This window comes from Urocitellus parryii, chromosome X, assembly GCF_045843805.1.
Source record: "Urocitellus parryii isolate mUroPar1 chromosome X, mUroPar1.hap1, whole genome shotgun sequence".
In the NCBI taxonomy this organism is placed as follows: Eukaryota; Metazoa; Chordata; class Mammalia; order Rodentia; family Sciuridae; genus Urocitellus; species Urocitellus parryii.
Window position 1 is genome coordinate 91,933,500 of NC_135547.1, and position 18,720 is coordinate 91,952,219.

An 18,720-nucleotide genomic window follows, 5' to 3' on the forward strand; every position below is an offset into this window, starting at 1 on the left:
TGGCAGAGCAGCAAGGGCTAATTCAAAGCATAAAGTGGGCCACTATTACATTTCCCCACAGTCAATTTCTATATTCCATTTCTATGGAAAAATGGGCAATGACATCTCCAAACTGATTCCTGCTAAAAGGGGGCAAAGTTGAGGGAATACACCAAAGCCCTTGTTCTCTATCAGGTGGGGTGTGGAAACTTGAGGGTATTCAGCATCAGAGCAGTGCAGAGGTCCACGGTGGCAGATGGCAGGTGACTGGACAAGGCATATATAGGGCAGGGGTCATGCTAAGACAACAATAAATGAGACAGCAAATCATTATTTTTTTGTAAACAATTAGCACACATGCAATCGGTGTTTCAGCCAGTCTCTGAAAACCATGAAGACAGTACTCATAATCATATCAGTGGAAAACAGATCAAGTTTGTCAATGCAGGAGGTTAGGCAGATTTGTAGGTCTATGAGATCAGGCTCAAATTAACTCAGGACAAAATTGCGACTCTAGAGTCCTTTATGATCATTATCAGGCACTCTCACACAAGGACTTTCCTTTATAGCCTCCAGCTTTACTTTTGGTAGGGCTGACACATGTGTACATCTTAAGTTACATTAAAAATATTTTGTAAATTTAGGACTGTGCTTAAGCTATACTCTCGCACTAGGTGTTTAGGACCAAGTTGGTCAAAACTGACCTTTTTCCTATCTACGAAGAGTCAGCTGAGATTCCTCAGGTCACTCTTGGGGACAAGTGTGAAGCCTCCTGGCTCCTTCAGCTTTCTTCTACCAGTGGTGCCACCTGTCGGGATGGGGTGGGGTCTGGCTGAGCACACATGGCTTCTCTTGGAAGCATCAGGGACATTCTGCTGCTCCTCTTTGCAGAATTTGCACTGGTTGGCTTCCTGCTCTCTAGGGTCCCCTCGATCTCACTGATCAGCAGCTTGGGTGACTTATCAGAGTTGCAGGGCCCAGAGAAGGGTCCCATCATCTCTGGGTCCTGGATGACCTTGGAGGACAAGGGCCAACATGTTGGCTGCTTTTTCCTTGGCACTTTTATTCCCCACATTGGTCTCCAAGTTTTTGGTTGAAAATGCCCAGCAAGCCAGTTTTACTAGTCTTCATGAGGGAGTTGCAGGTTATAACTTCAATATCTATAATTTTACAGTTACCCCTTTCATTTAATTGTGATTAGTATTTAGTACTGGAAGTCAGCATTTTATACTTTCTGTCCTGTACTGGATGGCTTATATCTCAAATTTACCCAGGTTGTTTTTTGTTGTTGTTGGTGGTGGTTTAAGAAATACCTATGCAAAACACTAATGGGCAACATTTATAAAGTTTACAAGGAAAATACAAAGTGAAATTAAAAGAGCAAAAACACATTCACTTTGTGTAACAGCTATGAACCAAGAAAAATGATTTTTTTATAATCTTGAACCTTTACTTAGTTATATATTATATCCCTTGTTTGAGATCACAGTAATTTTTACAACAAAAATCAATATTTTCGCCACAACTTTAAATGAGCTGAAGTCTAGCCTAGTTTGGAGCCATTCTAACATGTAATAAGGTCAAAGGCAGAGGCTTGGCTCAGGTTAAGGTGGGGCGCTTCACACATAACAATACAATATTACATCTGAAACATGAATCAAAGAAAGGCTAAGAGCTTTTCACTTTCTTTTTTGTGGAAAAAGTGCAGAATGCTTCAATGTTTTACAGTGTCACCTTTAACAGATCAGACTCTCCTTATCTTCCAAAAATGGATTTTAATTCTAATTATGAAGAGAAACACAAAATGTTATATATAACTTATTGACAACTGGTAACTTCATCCAGCTATAAAACATCAAATGACATGAATAGATACCAATCAAGATTGTTATTTCTATACAAATCCAAGATTTTGCTATAAGTAATTTTAGTTTGGATAACACCATCTTTGCAAAGGGCTGCCGTAAGCTTTACATTTACCCAAGTTTAACTTTTTAAAAGTACAATTTGGAGCCCAGAGTGTATGGTAAGAAGAATCACAGGCCTGCATAGGTTAACAAAAATCAAAGGATAGCCTTAAATCTTGTACACTTAGAAAACAGTGTTAATGATCAGAAATTGACTTAGTTAAAGCAAACAGATATAAGACAGGTCTTCAAATGACAGTGTGGCCCTTCTATGTAATATGCAATGTATAAAAGAGCACTTATTGGTTGTCTTGCTGGTAAACTTACATAAACTTTCATTTTGTAAACTTTTACATAACACTTAGACAAGGCTTAGACAGATATACTTCTCAGACGAATACATATACCTAGTCACATATTTAGGCTATAACAATATAGTTGATACACTAAGAGGGTTTTTTAAAACCAGTTACAAAGTAATCTTTTATGACTTTAAAAAAGATGCAATATTTTCTCTGACATGCACATCCTAATTCACAATGCTAGTTACTTTAGATTCCGCAGAGGGGAGTAAAGGGAAGGTAGGGGAAATGGGGTAGGAAGGACAGTAGAATGAATCAGACATTACTACCCCTATGTACCTATATAACTATACAACAGGTGGGATTCTACATCATGTACAACCAGAACAATGAGAAATTATACTCCATCTATATAATATATCAAAAAGTGCATTCTACTGTCATGTATAACTAGTTAGAACAAATAACAAAATACGTTATCAAAAAAAGGTACAAACCCTAATTCATTTAAGACTTAGTTCCCCCAAATAATAAAACCTAACAAATACAAGAAAATTGGCTTGACAGTTAAGAGCAGAACAATATTTTAGACTTAGCTTTATATCAGTACAAAAATTTCAAATAAATTTGTGCTTATTAAAGCCAATTTAATCACAAACACAAACTTTTTGAGGTTTACTGGCCATGAACCTTCTGCGACTTAAACATTCACAACTTATTTACTATCCTTAGTTTTCCTCTTTCATCTTGGACTTTAGCACAAGAATATTACTTTACCAGACAAAAAATTTTCTCATCCAGAAACCTTGATTTTACCTTCCAATTTTCTGCACTAAAATATATTTCCATGCCTGTAACTTTCTTTTATCTTTTCTAGTTTCCAATCCTTTTTAAAATTCACATGCTGAAACAATCTTTGTGAATGTTATCTGGGCACTTAATTGACACAACAAATTCGTCCCAGGAGCGGGATCAGACAATCCGGCATATACACAAGCTGTGACTCCATCCTTTCTCTCCCAGGTGGCATTCAAGGGGTTGGAGTAGAGGATATTTTTGAGCCTGACCGGTCTCCCTTTCATCACAATGCCATCCACTTCAAGTGAGTTCCCCACTGTCAATTGCACCCAGAGGCTCCTTGTGGACCTTTTTCTTAGGTGCATATTTATATGCCACAGAGGCATATAAATATATGTCCTTTCCTTTAGGCTTCCTTGAAGCCCCCTTTGCCGAGGCTGCCTGCCACACATAGGTTGGCCTTAGGGCTGGGTCAACTGGGAAACAAAATCCCAGAAAAGCTGCCTGGGCTTAGAGAAATGGCCCAAGAGAAGGTGGCCTCTGCCCTGCCTTCCAGCCCCTTTTGCCCCTGGGGGGTGGAGGCTGCTGGCCAAAAACTATGTGGCAGTAGGTTTCAGTACTGTCAGTTCCTAACCTGGGGGTAGGAATTGTCTCCCCTTTTCCTATCTGACAGGATACCCCATTTAGCCAGGAGATGCGCATTATTGGGGCAGAGCAATTCTTGCTCTAATAGTATCCCCTCAAACTAAATGCCTGGGGAGACTGGCAAAATAACTGCACCCAGAAAAGAAAAGGACAGAAATTAAGGCCAACCTGTGTTTGAAGCAACCAGTACTGCTCAGGAAGAGAAGGCAGGAATTCCCCAAAGCAAACGGAGCTTCAACAGCTGCTGGGTGGTCCTTCAGCCCCTCCCTTTACTCACAGGAACAGCTCCCCTTGTTCAGCCTGAGGCAAATTTGCCCATCTCCTAACTCTCTGCAGTTGGCTCTCAGCAAGTTCCCCAGCACTTGCATCCGCAGCTTGGGAGTGGGGTTACTTTACACCCAGGCCTGCCCATGAAGGCTGGAGTGGGAGCTGCACTCATGTTCCAACTGGGGTGCCAAATTTGTTCCCTAATGCTTGGTTCTTGTCCCTGATGCCAATCCAATAAGAAGAACACTTTTCCCCCATAGCTTTATTGAGGTAAAATTGAAGTACAATAAAATGCACATATTTGAAGTATGTAGTTTGATCAGTTTTGACACATATGTAACCCAAACAAGAAATACAAAAAGCATTTCCCTTACTTTTTTAAAATTTGAAATCATGCAGACTGCTTCCTGCATAAATTATTACATTAGAAATCAATTACCTTAAGATATATAGAACCCCACCACCGCATCAACCATTTCAAGATTAAATGGTGCACTTATAAATATCCTTGAGGTCTAGGAAGAAAGCACAAGAATATTAAATAAAATGTGTTTTGAACTAAGTGATGATAAAAGCTTAAAATATCAGGATATTTCTGGGATTAAACAGTACACAGATGAACACTTATAACTTCATGTACTTGTACCATAAAGATGCTAGAATAACAATCAAATTATTTTCAAATTAAAAAAAACAAAGGCTGAATGTTTTCTCTGATATGTGGATGCTGATCCATAATGGGGGTTGGGGGGGGAAAGCATGGGAGGAATGGAGGAACTTTGGATAGAACATAGGGGAAGGAGGGAAAGGGAGGGGGCATGGTGGGTAGGAAACACAGTGGAATGAGATGGACAGCATGACCCTAAGTTCATGTATGAAGACAGGATTGGTGTGAATATACTTTGTGTACAACGACAGACCTGAAAAACTGTGCTATATACTTGTACTATGAGTTGAAATGCAGTCTGGCTGTCATGTATAACAAATTAGAGTAAGTAAATTAATTTTTAAAAAAATAAGTTGTAGGAAAGAAAAAATAAGAGTAGGAGCAGAAATATAGAAATAAATAAGAAATAATACAGCTAAAATTTGATAAAAATCAAACAAGTCTAACCAATAAAAAAGCGAGAACACAAAAATTAATATCAATGGAAAGAGAGCTATCAAAATAACCCTATAGATGCTAAAAATATATTCAAGTAATATCATGATTGTATGCCAACATATGTGATAGCTTACGTAACATGGTCTGTGTTAAAGAAAGATCCATGTGCTGCTGAGAAGAAAGTGTATTCAATCATTGATGGATGCAATATTCTATATATGTCTGTTAAGTCTAAGTTATTGATTATATTATTCAGTTCTAGAGTTTCTTTGTTTAATTTTTGATTGGAAGATCTATCTAGTAGTGAGAGAGGTGTGTTAAAGTCACCCACTATTATTGTGTTGCAGTCTATTTGATTCTTGAAATTGAGAATTGTTTGTTTGATGTATGTAGATGCTCCATTGTTTGGGTCATAAATATTTATGATTGTCTTATTGATGTATCATTCCGTTAAGCAGTATGGAGTGTCCTTCTTTGTCCCTTCTGATTATCTTTGGCTTGAAGTCACTTCATGTGATGTGAGAATGGAAATCTCTGCTTGTTTATGCAATCCATGTGAATGATATGTACTTTTCTTATCCTTTCCGATTCAGTCTGTGGATGTCTTTGCCTATGAGGTGAGTCTGTTGGAGACAGCATATTGTTGGATCTTGTTTTTTTTTAATCCAATTTGCCAGTCTATTGATAAATCCAGCCTAATTCCCTCTTATGATTGGGAGCCATCTCGCCACAAAGGCATGAAAAGCTAATTTCAGCTTTACTATAAATTACTGCGATTTCTAAACTTGCTTGGAATGCCTGCAGGTGCCTTGAACTCACCCATGCCTGGCTCTCCCTGACCAGATAAAACCCTCTCTGAATCTCTAATGACCCTCATAAATTCTGATGTCAGGGCCAGCTAAAATACTAACTAGCCTTTGTGCTATGTTTGTCAAATTTTTGTTATCTGTAAGTTCTCAATCCCCCCCCCCTTGTGTAACTTTCTGTGCTATAAAACTATGCTCCTATAGAGCTGGGCTACTGTCTTCTATTCCCGTGGTTTTTGGGAGAGGCAGCCTGGTCGGTTGAAATGATAAGCTTGCTTTAATTTGATTTCATTTGGAGTTGGTGGTCTCTTCTTTGCATCGTGGTCTAACATCTATATCTACTGATTGTTGAGTTTAGGCCATTAATTTTCAAGTTTATTGTTGAGATATGATTTGTGTTCCTGGATCTTTTGTTTTATTTCTAGTTTTTAATTTGAATTAGTTCTTATTTGATTGACTTTTCCTTTAGTGTAGTTCCTCCTTTTACTGGTTTTTACTTTTATTCTTCATTTCATCTTCATGGAATATTTTGTTCAGAATATTCTGAAGTTCAGGCTTCTGGTTGTAAATTCTTTTAGTTTTTGTTTATCATGAAAGGTTTTTATTTCATCTTTAAATCTGAAGCTTAATTTTGCTAGATATAGGATTTTTGGTTGGCATCAATTTTCTTTATTTTATTTATTTATTTACTTATTTTGGTACTGGGTATTGAACTCAGGAGCACTGAGCGTCACTGAGCCACATCCCCAGCCCTATTTTGTGTTCTATTTAAAGACAGGGTCTCACTGAGTTGCTTAGTACCTTGCAGTTGCTGAGGCTGGCTTTGAACTTGAAATCCTCCTGCCTCAGCCTCCCGAGCTGCTGGGATTACAGGTGTGCACCACCATACCTGGCTTGGCATCCATTTTTTTCCCAGAGCTTGGTATATGTTATTACAGGACCTTCTAGCTTTGACAGTCCGGATTGAGAAATCAGCTGAGATCCTTGTTGGTTTCCCCCTATATGTAATCTGATATTTTCTTCTTGCAGCCTTTAAAATTCTATCCTTATTCTGTATGCTAGGTATTTTCATTATACTGTGCCTTGATATGGGTCTGTTGTAATTTTGCACATTTGGTGTCCTGTAGGCCTCCTGTATTTGATTTTCTATCTTATTCTTTAGATTAGGGAAATTTCCTAATATTATTTCATTGAAAAGATTGTGCATTCTTTGGTTTGTGTCTTTGTGCCTTCATCTATCCTAATCAATCTTAAATTTGGTCCTTTCATGTTATTTCATAGTTCTTGGAAGTTCTGTTCTTGGTTTCTTAGCATCTTCTCTCTGTGGTGCACTTTATTTTCAAGATTACACATTTTGTCTTCATTGCCAGAGATTCTCTCTTCCAAGTGGTTTATTCTGTTGGTGATGCCTTCTATTGAATTTTTAATTTGGTTTATTTTTTCCTCATTTCAATGATTTCTGTTTTATTTTTTTCAGAATCTCTCTCTCTTTATTTAAGTGATCTTTTGCTCCCTGTATTTGCTCTCTTACAGTATCCTTTACTTTGCAGATCCGTTTAACTATGTAACTATGTACACTCCAAACTCCTCTGACATTTCTTCCACTATGGTATTGATGGATTCTATTATTGGAGTACCTTGGTTTGCTTGGGATGATTTGTTCCCTTAGTTTTTCATGTTGTTTGTGTGTCTACCCATCTAACAGTATGGATCAGAGGCAGTAGAGTTTCTCACCTGAGGACTTACAGTGTCCCTGGAGGTTTCCAGTACATCACTATTTGGGGGGAGAAAAATAATTATAACCAATGCAAACAAGTTACAGCATTAACCAAGTAGCTTCTACTGTGATGTATACAATGATAATTATCACAACAAACAGAAATGATATGATCAGTCATTGCCTATTTTAAGAACAGCAAGTTTGTGAAATGGTTTATATTTTCAAATGGTGGACAGGGAGTGAACAGAGGTGATATAGGATGTGATGAATTTGAGGGAAGAGGAGAGAACACAGAAAAAAAAGATTAAAGGAAGAGTCAAAGAGAGAACAATAGATATTGGCTATTAGCAGAAGATAAGAAAACAAGGGAAACAGGCAGGGGGAAAATATATATATATATATGTGTGTGTGTGTGTGTGTGTGTGTGTGTGTGTATATATATATATATATATATATAAAGCAAAATTTTAAAAAATTAAAAAGAAAAATAAAAGAATACAAAATAAAACTAAAATATACTAATCAAACATCCTAGTTCACAAAAAGCTTATCCATGTAAAATAACTGGCTTCAAAGATGCTAGAAATGGGAAGAAAAAGTAGGAGAGTATATAAATGTTCATGTACTATTAAGGTCACAATTAAACAGTGAAAAAGAATTAAAAAACAGAAAAGAAAAAAATCTTGATGAAAAATTAAAGAATTCTTTCCATCAGAGTCGAAAATATTCTCAGCTCCGCTTCTCGGCAGTATGAGGTGGGGTCTTCTAGAGTGTGATGCTCCACCCTCTGGCTTGCTGGAACCAGAGAGGTAACCCATAGGTGGAATTCCTAGAGGCAGGGTTTAGGCCTCCAGGGTCTTTGAATGCCAATTGGTCTGGAGATTTTAAATCAGCACACCTCCAGCACCTCCAGTACTTGCTGGTCCTTGCTGGAAGACTTTACCCCAGGGATTTCCCCTGGGTTCCACTCACATGGTGGGAGACCCAATTCTTAGTCCTGTACATCACCTGCAGACCCCACGTTTCCTGGTCTTGGGTTCAGACTCCAAACAATTTCCCCTGTCCCTGTCCTTCCAATTTCCCAGCCAGATTCATCTCTCCCAGCAGGTCCTGCAAGCATTCGGATTGGAGGGGGAGGGTAGAGCTGGGTGGGTTTCCACGACCAGTTTTCCCCTGTGTAAACCTCTCTCCACATTTGATGTTTTCCTGGTGACATAAGCACATTCCATGTTTTGCAGCGTGTGTTTACTGGGCCTGTATTTCAGGCCAAACTTGGGTTGGCAGGAATTGGCTTCCCCATGCCACAGCTACAGAATGGTTCCTTCCTCTGTTCTCCCTCCACACACCAGGTAGAGAGATGGCAGCTTCTTTGCCCACACACAGACATCATGCAGCACATCTTTCAGGTTTGTCAGGTGATGTACTTGGTCTTTAAAGGCTGCATACTCAGACGTGCCTCGGGCCTCCCAAAAGTGCAGGTTCTTTTCGTTCCTTTATCCCTCTACTATGGCCACAGAGGGATCACTTAGCTGGAGCTTCTGGCCTGGCTGTGCTGCTGAGGATTTCTTTCTTATTATATCTGAACTCCTGAGTCCCTGAACTGATTTTAATGTCCAGTTTTAAATTCTAGTAAAGTCCTCCTGGTTTTTGTTGACCCACCTTGCTGCTGAGAAGCTGCCTGCCAGTCTTCTTGATTTCCCTGCACAGGGCAGCCAGGAACATGACCTCGAGGATGCAGTTTTGAGAAAAAGGGAAACGGAAGGAGAAGCACAGGGGACTCCTTTCCCAAAGGCTGTGATTGTGCCCATCAGCAGGAACAGGGGGCTTTTAAAGAGGTGACTCAAAGGCTAGATGCCACATGTTCTCTGTTGGAGTTGTAATTCACTTGTTAATTCGGGAGACAGTCATTTCTGAGATCTTCTAGTGCCATCCACAAGGTTGGATTACTTCATTCCTGTGGTAAGTGTGTGCTCAAGCACCCTCTGCCTAGGACAGGGAAGAAAGGTAATCCTGTTTCCCCTGAGATTAGGGAGGCAGAGAGAATAGGGAGGAGCAGGGAGAGAGGAAGAGAAAGAAACGTGTTCTTTTTAAAAATAAGCTGCAGTGGCAGAGCAGCAAGGGCTATGTTCAAAGCACAAAGTGGACCACTGCTCCAGTAAGATCCTTGTCTTGTTCCTGATCTTATAGGAAAAAAATATTCCCCTTTACCTCTGTATGATGTTAGCTGTGGAATTGCCATATGTGTTGAGGTACGTTTCTTCTATACCAAATTTGTTAATTTTTTATCATAAATGCATGTTGTATTTTATCAAACACTTTTTCTCTATCCATTGAGATGAACATATGATTTTTGTCCTTTATTATGTTAATGGGGTTTGTCACAGTTACAGATTTGCTTGTGTTAATGCCTCCTTTCATTGTGGGGATAAATCCCATTTGATCATGGTCTGTTTAGTGTGGTTTGAACTCAATTTTCCAGTACATGTTGAGGATTTTTGCCTCTATATTCATCTGGAATATTGACTTGTAGCTTGCTTGCTTCCTTCTTTCCCCCCTTCTTTATCTGGGTTTGATGCAGGTTCATGCTGGCCTTGTAGAATGGGTTTGAGAAAAATTCCTTCCTCTTCAATTTTTTGGATGTTTGAGACACATTGATATTATTTCTTCTTTAAATATTTGATATTGTGATGCCTCCAACGTTGCTCTTCTTTCTTAGAATTGTTTTGGCTATTCTGGGTCTCTTATTTTTCCAAATAAGTTTCAGAACCCCATTTTCGAGTTCTGTGAAGAATGTCCATATTTCGTAGAATCCAGCTGTGAAGCTCTTGGTCCTGGACTTTTCTCTGATGGGAGTCTTTTTATTACTAATTCAATCTTCTTCCTTGTTATTGTTCTGTTCAAATTTTCTGTTTATCCTGATTCAGTCTCAGTAAGTTGTGTGTCTCTCCAAATTTATGTATTTCTTCTAGTTCATTTAATTTGCTGGTATATAATTGTGTAATTGTCTCGGATAGACCTTTGTATTCTGTCCTCCCAATTGAAATGCCTCCATTTTACTTTCTAATTTCATTTGAGTCTTCTTTTTTAAATCAAGTAAAGACTTATCAGTTTTATCTCATCACCCAACTTTGTGTACATGTTACTAATCTTCACATACATTTTTTAAAAAGAAATTAAGATTTCCAATGTATAACAAAAAGCCCACCAACTCTTAGTTTTGTTAATCCTTTCTATTGTTTTTCTAGTCTATATTTTACTTCTTTGATCTTTATTTCATATTTCCTTCTAGTAACTTTGGTTTTAGTTTGCTCTTTTTTTCTAGATCCTTGAGCTGTAGTATACGATATTTATTTGAGATCGTTCTTATTTTTTGATGTGGGAATTTATTGCTCTTAGAACTGATTTTGCTATATTTCATAAGTGTTGGCACATTGTATGTTCATTTTAATTTGTCTGAAGATATTTTAAATTTCCCTTTCAATTTCTTCATTGACCTCCTGGTTGTTGTCTAAATTTCCATGTATGTGTATTAGCTGCTGTCAGCTTTCCCTTCCCTCTCCCTTCCCCCTCGCCATCCCATGGCAGCCATGTGTGGGGACTTTTCACCTGGCTGAAGTGACCCTGCCCCTAAACTGTGCTTGGCCAACCTGCTAAGGGTAGTAACAATGTAGTTGGCCTAGCCCTCCTTCCTCTAGAGACCTATCTAGGTATGGTTCTGCCTGAGCACTCACAACTTCCCTTCATTCTTTCACTGACCAGTGAACCTTGACCCAGAGCACCTCCACATTCCCAATAAAACTCTTTTTGATGCCTTATCCTTGTTCTGTGGTTCCTGGCCTCATGCCTTTTTCTACTTTATGTGTATAATTGCTAAAGTTTCCCCTGTTCTAGTTTCATGGCATTGTGGTCAGAAAAAACACTTGATATGATTTTGATTTGTTTGAATGTGTTGGGAGTGTTTTGAGATCTACCACATGGTTTATCCTAGAGAATGGTCTATGTGTACTTAATAAGAGTGTGCATTCTGTTGCCTTTAGATGGAAGGTCCTATATAGGTCTGTTAAGTCCATTTGGTCTAGGGTGAAGTTTAAGTCCAATTTTTCTCATCATGTCTCTCTTGCTGAAAGTACACTAAAAGGATATTGAAGCCCCCTACTGTATTTCAGTCTAACTCTTCCTTCAGACCCATTAACATTTGTCGTGTATTTTTAGGTGCTCTGATGTTGGTGCACATGTGTTTACAATTGTTATGTGCTGTTTCTGAATTGACCCCTTTCTCATTTTATAAAGACCTTATTTGTCTTGTTTTACTTTTTTTAAAATTGCAGTATACTTTTATCTGATTTAAACATAGCTACCCCTGTTCTCTTTTGGAATCTGAGTCAGCCAGTGGGTGGACCTGGAGCCTGGATCTACTGGAGTGGAGCTTTTATTGCATCTGCTTCGGGTAGGCTTAGATCCTGTATCTCTTGGAAATGTTCTTAAGCATGGGTCCATAGGGCCTTGCTTCACACTAGGGTAGTCCTTGAACTTGAGTCTTCAGGGCCTATCCAGGTGTACTACATTGGTCTTGAGTCTGTCTTTGAGGCCAAGCCTGGGTCCTGTGTTCACAGAGTCGAATTTAGACCTTGGATTTCTGTGGGTGGTCCTAGAGCTTCAGTCCATAGAGGCTGGCCTGGCACCAAGGTCTACTGGGATGAACTTGCCTGGACCCTGAGACCACTGTAGCCTGGAGTCAGCTTGGTGCTGAGGCAAGTATAGAGCCTAAGGCTGACCTGCAGCCTGAGATCACATGTGATGTACCAGTGCTTATGGCCATGTGGTCTGTCATTAGGGGGATGACGTGGAGTTTGGGTCCAGAGGCCAGGCTGAAAGCAAAGTATACTGGAGGCCAGGTTTTTAAAGGCTGGCCTGGGTCCTGGGGCTTCAGGGGCCAGCTTAAAGGGTATTAGGGCTACAGGGAACATTACAACACTGGGCAGGCCTAGATCTTGTATCCCTGATTTGGCCTAGTTCTTGAGAGCAGATATGCTGATACGACACAAGAGCAGGCCTGCAGCCTAGGGCTCTGTGGGCCCACTTGGCTGTGGGCTAATTGGTAGTCTGGGGTGGACCTGGAGCCTAGAGCTAAAAGGCCTCACCAGGAGGCCAAGTCCATGGGTGGTAGGCTGATGACTAGGGCTGTAAGACATGGCCTGATCCTGGGGTGATGAGTGTCAGGTGCTGGGGTGGTATGGACCCTGGGGCTGCTGAGTGAGGCTGGCCTGGCTCAGGGGTGGCCTGGAGACTGAGGCTGTGGGGACTTGCTTGGTGCTGGTCTGGGCCTAAAGCCTGGTACACCAGCATTGATCTAGGATTAAGAGTGATCTAGAGCCTGGGGTTATTGAGGACAGCCCAGCAGTGAAGAGATAGTTAGCTGTGCAGGCCTAGAGCCTGGGGTTGTGGTATCTAGCCTGCTACTAGGACAGGCTGAGAGCATGACTCTCTTGTCTACCCAAAGCACCAGGGGCTTGCCTGATGCTGGGTTTTGCAGCATTAGATTTCAAAGCAAGGTCCAGTGCTTGGTCCCCTCTCCTTATAAAAGTAGAGGATGTCTCTCTACAGATGCAATCTCATGTTGGGGGAGGGGGATGTTACAGGCAATGTAAAATTGTCCTTCCTACTCTCTTCAGTGTGTGTGGTTTTTTTTTCCTTACTTCTGTGCTATACTCATGTAACATGATCTCTTACCCGGTTTCCTTAACTCTTGTAAAGGTATTTTGTGTGTGGATCATTTTTAAATTGATATTTCTACAGAAGGCTAATTCCTGAAGAGTCCTATGCACCATTTTGCTAAGCATCGCTCTCAACCCTTTGTACCATCTGCTCAATTTTCCTAAAAACCTAAGACTTCTATAAAAATAAAGCATTAAAACCAAAAAGGCTTTTTGTATGGAGCAAGTTCTGGTACAAGATCATATAAAGATGAATCATATGAGTAGGCACTGCCCAGAAACTTCTCCACAGGTCAGATAGTGATAATTTTCTGAAAATGGGACTTTTTTGGGATCTCCAACTCAGCCTCTCCCTCTAGTGACTGCTAGGCTACTGATTTTCACAATTACTATAATTGTCAGGCTGTTCATTCCCAAGGCTACTGTAGAGCTGGGAGTAGAGGGATTGGAATAGAACAACTGAAAATTTCACAAAGCTCACGATTATTTTAAAAGCTCAGTCATTTTTCTTGAACAAATGCTCTTTGGACTATCACAAGCCTTTGATTAATCGCAGAGTTCTGAAAACATCGATTTGGAAAATTTATTATTGATGCTCTTATTTTTATTGAGCAGATTTTTGGAGCTCCTTGCTCCACCATTCCTCTACTATTTCACTTTTAGTCCCTTTTCACTGAGACTTGTCTCACAGAGCCACAGCTCTATGTCCTCTGTACTCATTCATTTGTTCAAATGATGTAAGTAGATTTGCCCAGGAAACAGACTAGTTCTCATCCCAAGTAATATTAAACAGCCTTAGAATGTATACATACTTAAATACATATATGTGTACATACACACATACCTTCAGCCCCATGCCAATGGATCTATCTATTACATGTATAATTCCACTTGCAAGAGGTAAATACTAATGTTAATGTGAAAGGAAAAGATCTTGCTCCCATAGTACTCTTCCCCAATCAGATGCTTTTATCAGTTTCTCATCCTTATAGATTTGGGTGACTTTATGCTCAAAAGGAGAAAACAAACTTTGACTTTAGTTCCCCAGAAGGGCCAATGTAAAAATATCAGAGAAAACAAGAAGGGAGGGACAGAGGAAAAGGAATTTCCACACACCAAAAATGTACCAGATACTTGAACAATCGAGTGGTTGTAGGGGTTGGGCAACAGAGTGTAAGGAGGCTCAGTAACTGTACTACTTTTCACTGAGATGATACAAGCTCAGCTGATACGTGCTTGTTGCACCTCACTGGACTCATGCCATGGTTTCCTGATGCTGCTGATGTCTCAGCTGGTAAGTCTGGAAAAACCCTCACAATGTTAAGGATTGGGAGGTTGGTGAGATGGGAGCTGAACATGAAATTGACTCTGCCTTTTCCCTTTTCCATTCTTTTTTCAGACTTTGACATACTCTAAAGAGACCCATGTCTTTGAAGCTATGAATAAGGCTATGGTGAAATCATTAGGTGGAATGAGAGTCTCAAGAAGTTCTAGTAGCATTCTCAAGGATCGAGAATATTCAATAGCAAACCTTTTGAGGTTCCTGCGTTTGTAGCATGGAGTGTGTAACCAAATACTGCAGGTAAGAATGTATCTCAGTCTTTGTTTCTCTGGTTACTCATAGCTAAAGTGCCTAACTCCAGGACTCCCAGGTTTCACATAATGCTCTGCTTTGTCTTTTTAGGAATGGATATTATGTATTCAAATACATAGGGGTTGAGACTATGGGGAAAGTAGCCACAGAGCCATGAAGGTAGATACGCCACTGGTGCTGAGAATTGCACTTATTCTCCCTTGTCTCTGTGTCACTAGGCCTAAATAATTCCTAGCATAATTGATTTTTGTTGGCTACAGCATATTTTGTAGACATCACTAGCAGGATATAGACTTTATAACAAGCCGGGTATGGGTGGAATGGTATGAGGATGGGGGAGAGACCAAACCACTAGTCCTTATTAGTCTTCGTCCATTGTGCCTTGGGACTGTCCTGGTTATTTCTTAGACATGGTAGAGACCTGTTAATACAGCATTGCAACAAGTGGTGGATTTCTTTTCCTCAGAAAATGTCTCTGAGTTTGGGGATAGTTCAGTGTAAAAAGGCAGAAGGAATTCTGTTTTCCCCTCCATTCCACCTCCCCACCCAATACCCATGCATTTTATCTATCGGCAGTTGAACAGTGCCGAAAGGAAGGCAGTCAGTGCTTCCTATGGAAATTCCCTAGTCCTGGTTACTCTTAACTTTAGGACACTAATTTCCCCATTCCATAGCACATGAGGCTTCTGCATCACAAGCCACACCTGTCTGCCTGTCTCTGTCCACCTCCACTAAAGACTTATGTCCCCCACTGTGATGAGTGCTTTCCCCTTCTCGACTGTCCACACATTGCTGTTTCTCATCTTCCACACCTCCTCATAAACCAGGAGTGAGTACATTATTTTTCTTATGTGTGAATCTACCCTTTTGCTCTATCCTTAAATCCGTTCGTCTGAAACTCTCAATGGAATATAGTGGAGGGCGAATGTCAAGTGGAAAAAGAGTCCTGTGAGCCCCTATTAGTATTTTGCTCCTTCTCCTTGGATGGAGCCAGAAGGATGTCACAGGTTTAGGATGGCAGAAGCTGGTGAGTCTGGTTGGGAGGGATCAGGGGCTCTGGGCTGTCATTTTTCTTAAGCTTGAGGACACTGCTAAGCCCTGATCGTAGCTATGAAGCAAGGAAACCTGCAAACTTAGAGACAGGCTTTAGGCCCTGAGTTTTAAAATTCTGTTCTAATTAGTTATATATGACAGAATGCACTTGACACATCATACACAAATAGAGTCTAACTTCTCATTCTTCTGGTTGCACATGATGTAGAGTCACACTGGTCATGTAATCATATATGCACATCGGGTAAGAATGACCAGTTCATTCCACTGTCCTTCCTACTCCCAAACCCCCTCCCCTTCCTTCACTAGGCCCTGATTTTAATACTATAGCAGCTCTCTCTTTTCAAAATAAAAATACACTTTTCTCCCTATGATAAAATAAATAATATGGTTTTAGAAATCAAATACATAGAATGATAAAAAAATGAGTAGTAAATGTCTCCTTTCCCTTACTCTGACCTCTTTCTCTCAATCTCAAGCACTTTTGTTTATGCTTCCGGGAATTTTATATTCCTGTAAAGTATCTACACATGCATTCTTTTTTCAGTTTTATACAAAGTATATTCACACCTTTCTTCTATGTGTACTCTGCTGCATATTGCTTTTTTCAAATTATATATGTAGAACATGTTTAATATCAGGACATGTAGATCTGATTCCCTTGTGTTTGCCTTAAAAATAAATCTGGTTTTAAAATTATAAAAGTGATGCAAATGTCTGAATATATATATATACCAACATTCCTGAAGAATAGGAAATAAGTAACTCACACAACACAGAGGCAGTCTCTATTACCAATTTATTTTATACTCTTTGAGAAACTGTTGTATAAATTTACAGATACGTGATAGAACTTGTTCTTAAAACAAATGGGATCATCCATTCTGCTCTGAATAGTATTTTTTTAAACTCAATTTGTTCATTAACAACATAATTACTATATACAAGTCTGCCTCATTCTATCACTGTTTTCTTGACTACTTTCCTGAGTCCTACACAGAGAAAATAGCTGGAATTGGGCCTCAGGTTCCTCATGTGTATAATGTGGAAAATAACAAGTTAATAATATTATTAATGAAAACTAAGAGAAACAATTTATATAAGGTGTTTAGAATGGTGCCTGGAACATAGTATAAAGTACTGGCTGTTAATGTTACTCCCCAAGTCCATGGAATGAGTCTACCCCACATGTGAATCTTGAGTCTAATCCAGATATCATAATAATGGTAATAATACGATAACAATACTAGTAGTATCTAACACTTACCTGGCATAATATGTGCCAGAGTTGTTGTAAGAGCTTTATGTGTGTTAACATCCAACCTTCAAAACCATCAGGAATGTCCTGTCAGTCCAACTTTGCAAATGAGAAAACTGAGACAATGGCCAGCTCCGAGCGCTGCGGCAGGTTGGAAGAGATGTTTCATGGGCTTTTGTCAGGGTGTCTTCAATGTGAGCTGCTGCTGACCAGGACCTTTCCATCTTTGCCTGGTGCAATATCCGTTTCCAGTGAAGAGGGATCTTACTGCTACCTTTGTGAGTATTTCAAGCCCCAAGGGATCTCAGAAGAGCTGAGAAATAAGTACAGATGCCAGACTATTGCTCAAATTCCTGCAAGCCTGTGTTAATGGGAGGCTCAGACTTCTGAGGAATATTCCTAAGAAATAAGTGACAAACCTCAGTGACTTATTTGTTCTGAGAAAGAAAAGAAGAACAAGCCAGAGTTAAATTTTGCAAGCTGGGTGATACCATTTTTAAATAGATGGAAGGAACCCAGAGAAAAAATAGTCCTGGAGGGGTCAATAACGAATTGACCTTTGGTCGTTTGGAGCTTAAGGTCCTGGTATGACATCTAGTTAAATGTGTTTCTGTCCGTAACAATACCAATGTAGGATGCAGAAGAGAAATTAGGACTGGGAAAAAAGGATAAATGGAGATATAGAGGTAGATCAGACCGTAATTAAGGAGTGCTATGAGAAGAAGGTTCAAGATAGAGCATCGGAGAAGGCCAACATTTAAGATGGAAGTGGGTTAACAATGTTGAAAGATACTGAGGGATCACGGAGGGAGGACTGAAAACAATGTTTATGTTTTTAAGAGAGTTTAAAAGAATGGAAAGGGGATCCATATTGCATCACACTGAAGAGTGAGAGAGACCTGGAAATGGATGCATTAGCAAGGATGATTTATTCCCTTTTCTCTAATTTTCTTGCTAAGGATTGTCCATAACTGGTATGTTGCACTTCTATTTGCTAAAGGTTTGACTTCCACTGGCAAGTAAGCTCTACAAAGGCAGGGAATTTTGTCTGATTTGTTCATAAATGTATCCCCTATATCTATAGTATGTTTTGGCAAATAGATAGCACTCGGTAGACATCTGGTGAATAAATGTAAATTTGAATGATAACAAATGGAGAATGGGGGCTGAGGTTGTGGCTCAGTGATAGAGTGCTTGCCTAGCATGTGCAAGGCCCTAGGTCTGATCCTCAGCACCATATAAAAGTAAATAAATAAATAAAAGAAAGATATTATGTCCAACTACAACTAAAAATTAAATATTAAAAAAAAGAAATGGAGAATGGGGGCTGGGGTTGTGCCTCAGCAGTAGAGCACTTGCCTAGCATATATGAGGTGCTGGGTTCCATCCTCAGCACCATATAAAAATAAATAAATAAAATAGAGGTGTTGTGTGCAAGTACAACGAGAAAATATTTAAAAAAAGAAAAAAAGAATGATGGTGAATTAACTAAAATGTGTTACAAAGAAACAGGATCACTTTCTGCCAGTGTTTTAATATGAAGATTTATTTTGTGGTGCTGGGTTAGAACTC

General features: G+C 39.6%; 1 protein-coding gene across 1 annotated transcript in view; it reads left to right on the plus strand.

The window, feature by feature from the left end:
* Nucleotides 1-18,720, plus strand: part of Bmp15 (bone morphogenetic protein 15) — a 166,602-nt gene that overhangs the window by 8,055 nt on the left and 139,827 nt on the right. Inside the window, 1 exon segment of the mRNA XM_077793655.1 lies at nt 3,212-3,290. Within this exon segment, the coding sequence (XP_077649781.1) occupies nt 3,212-3,290 (79 nt within the window).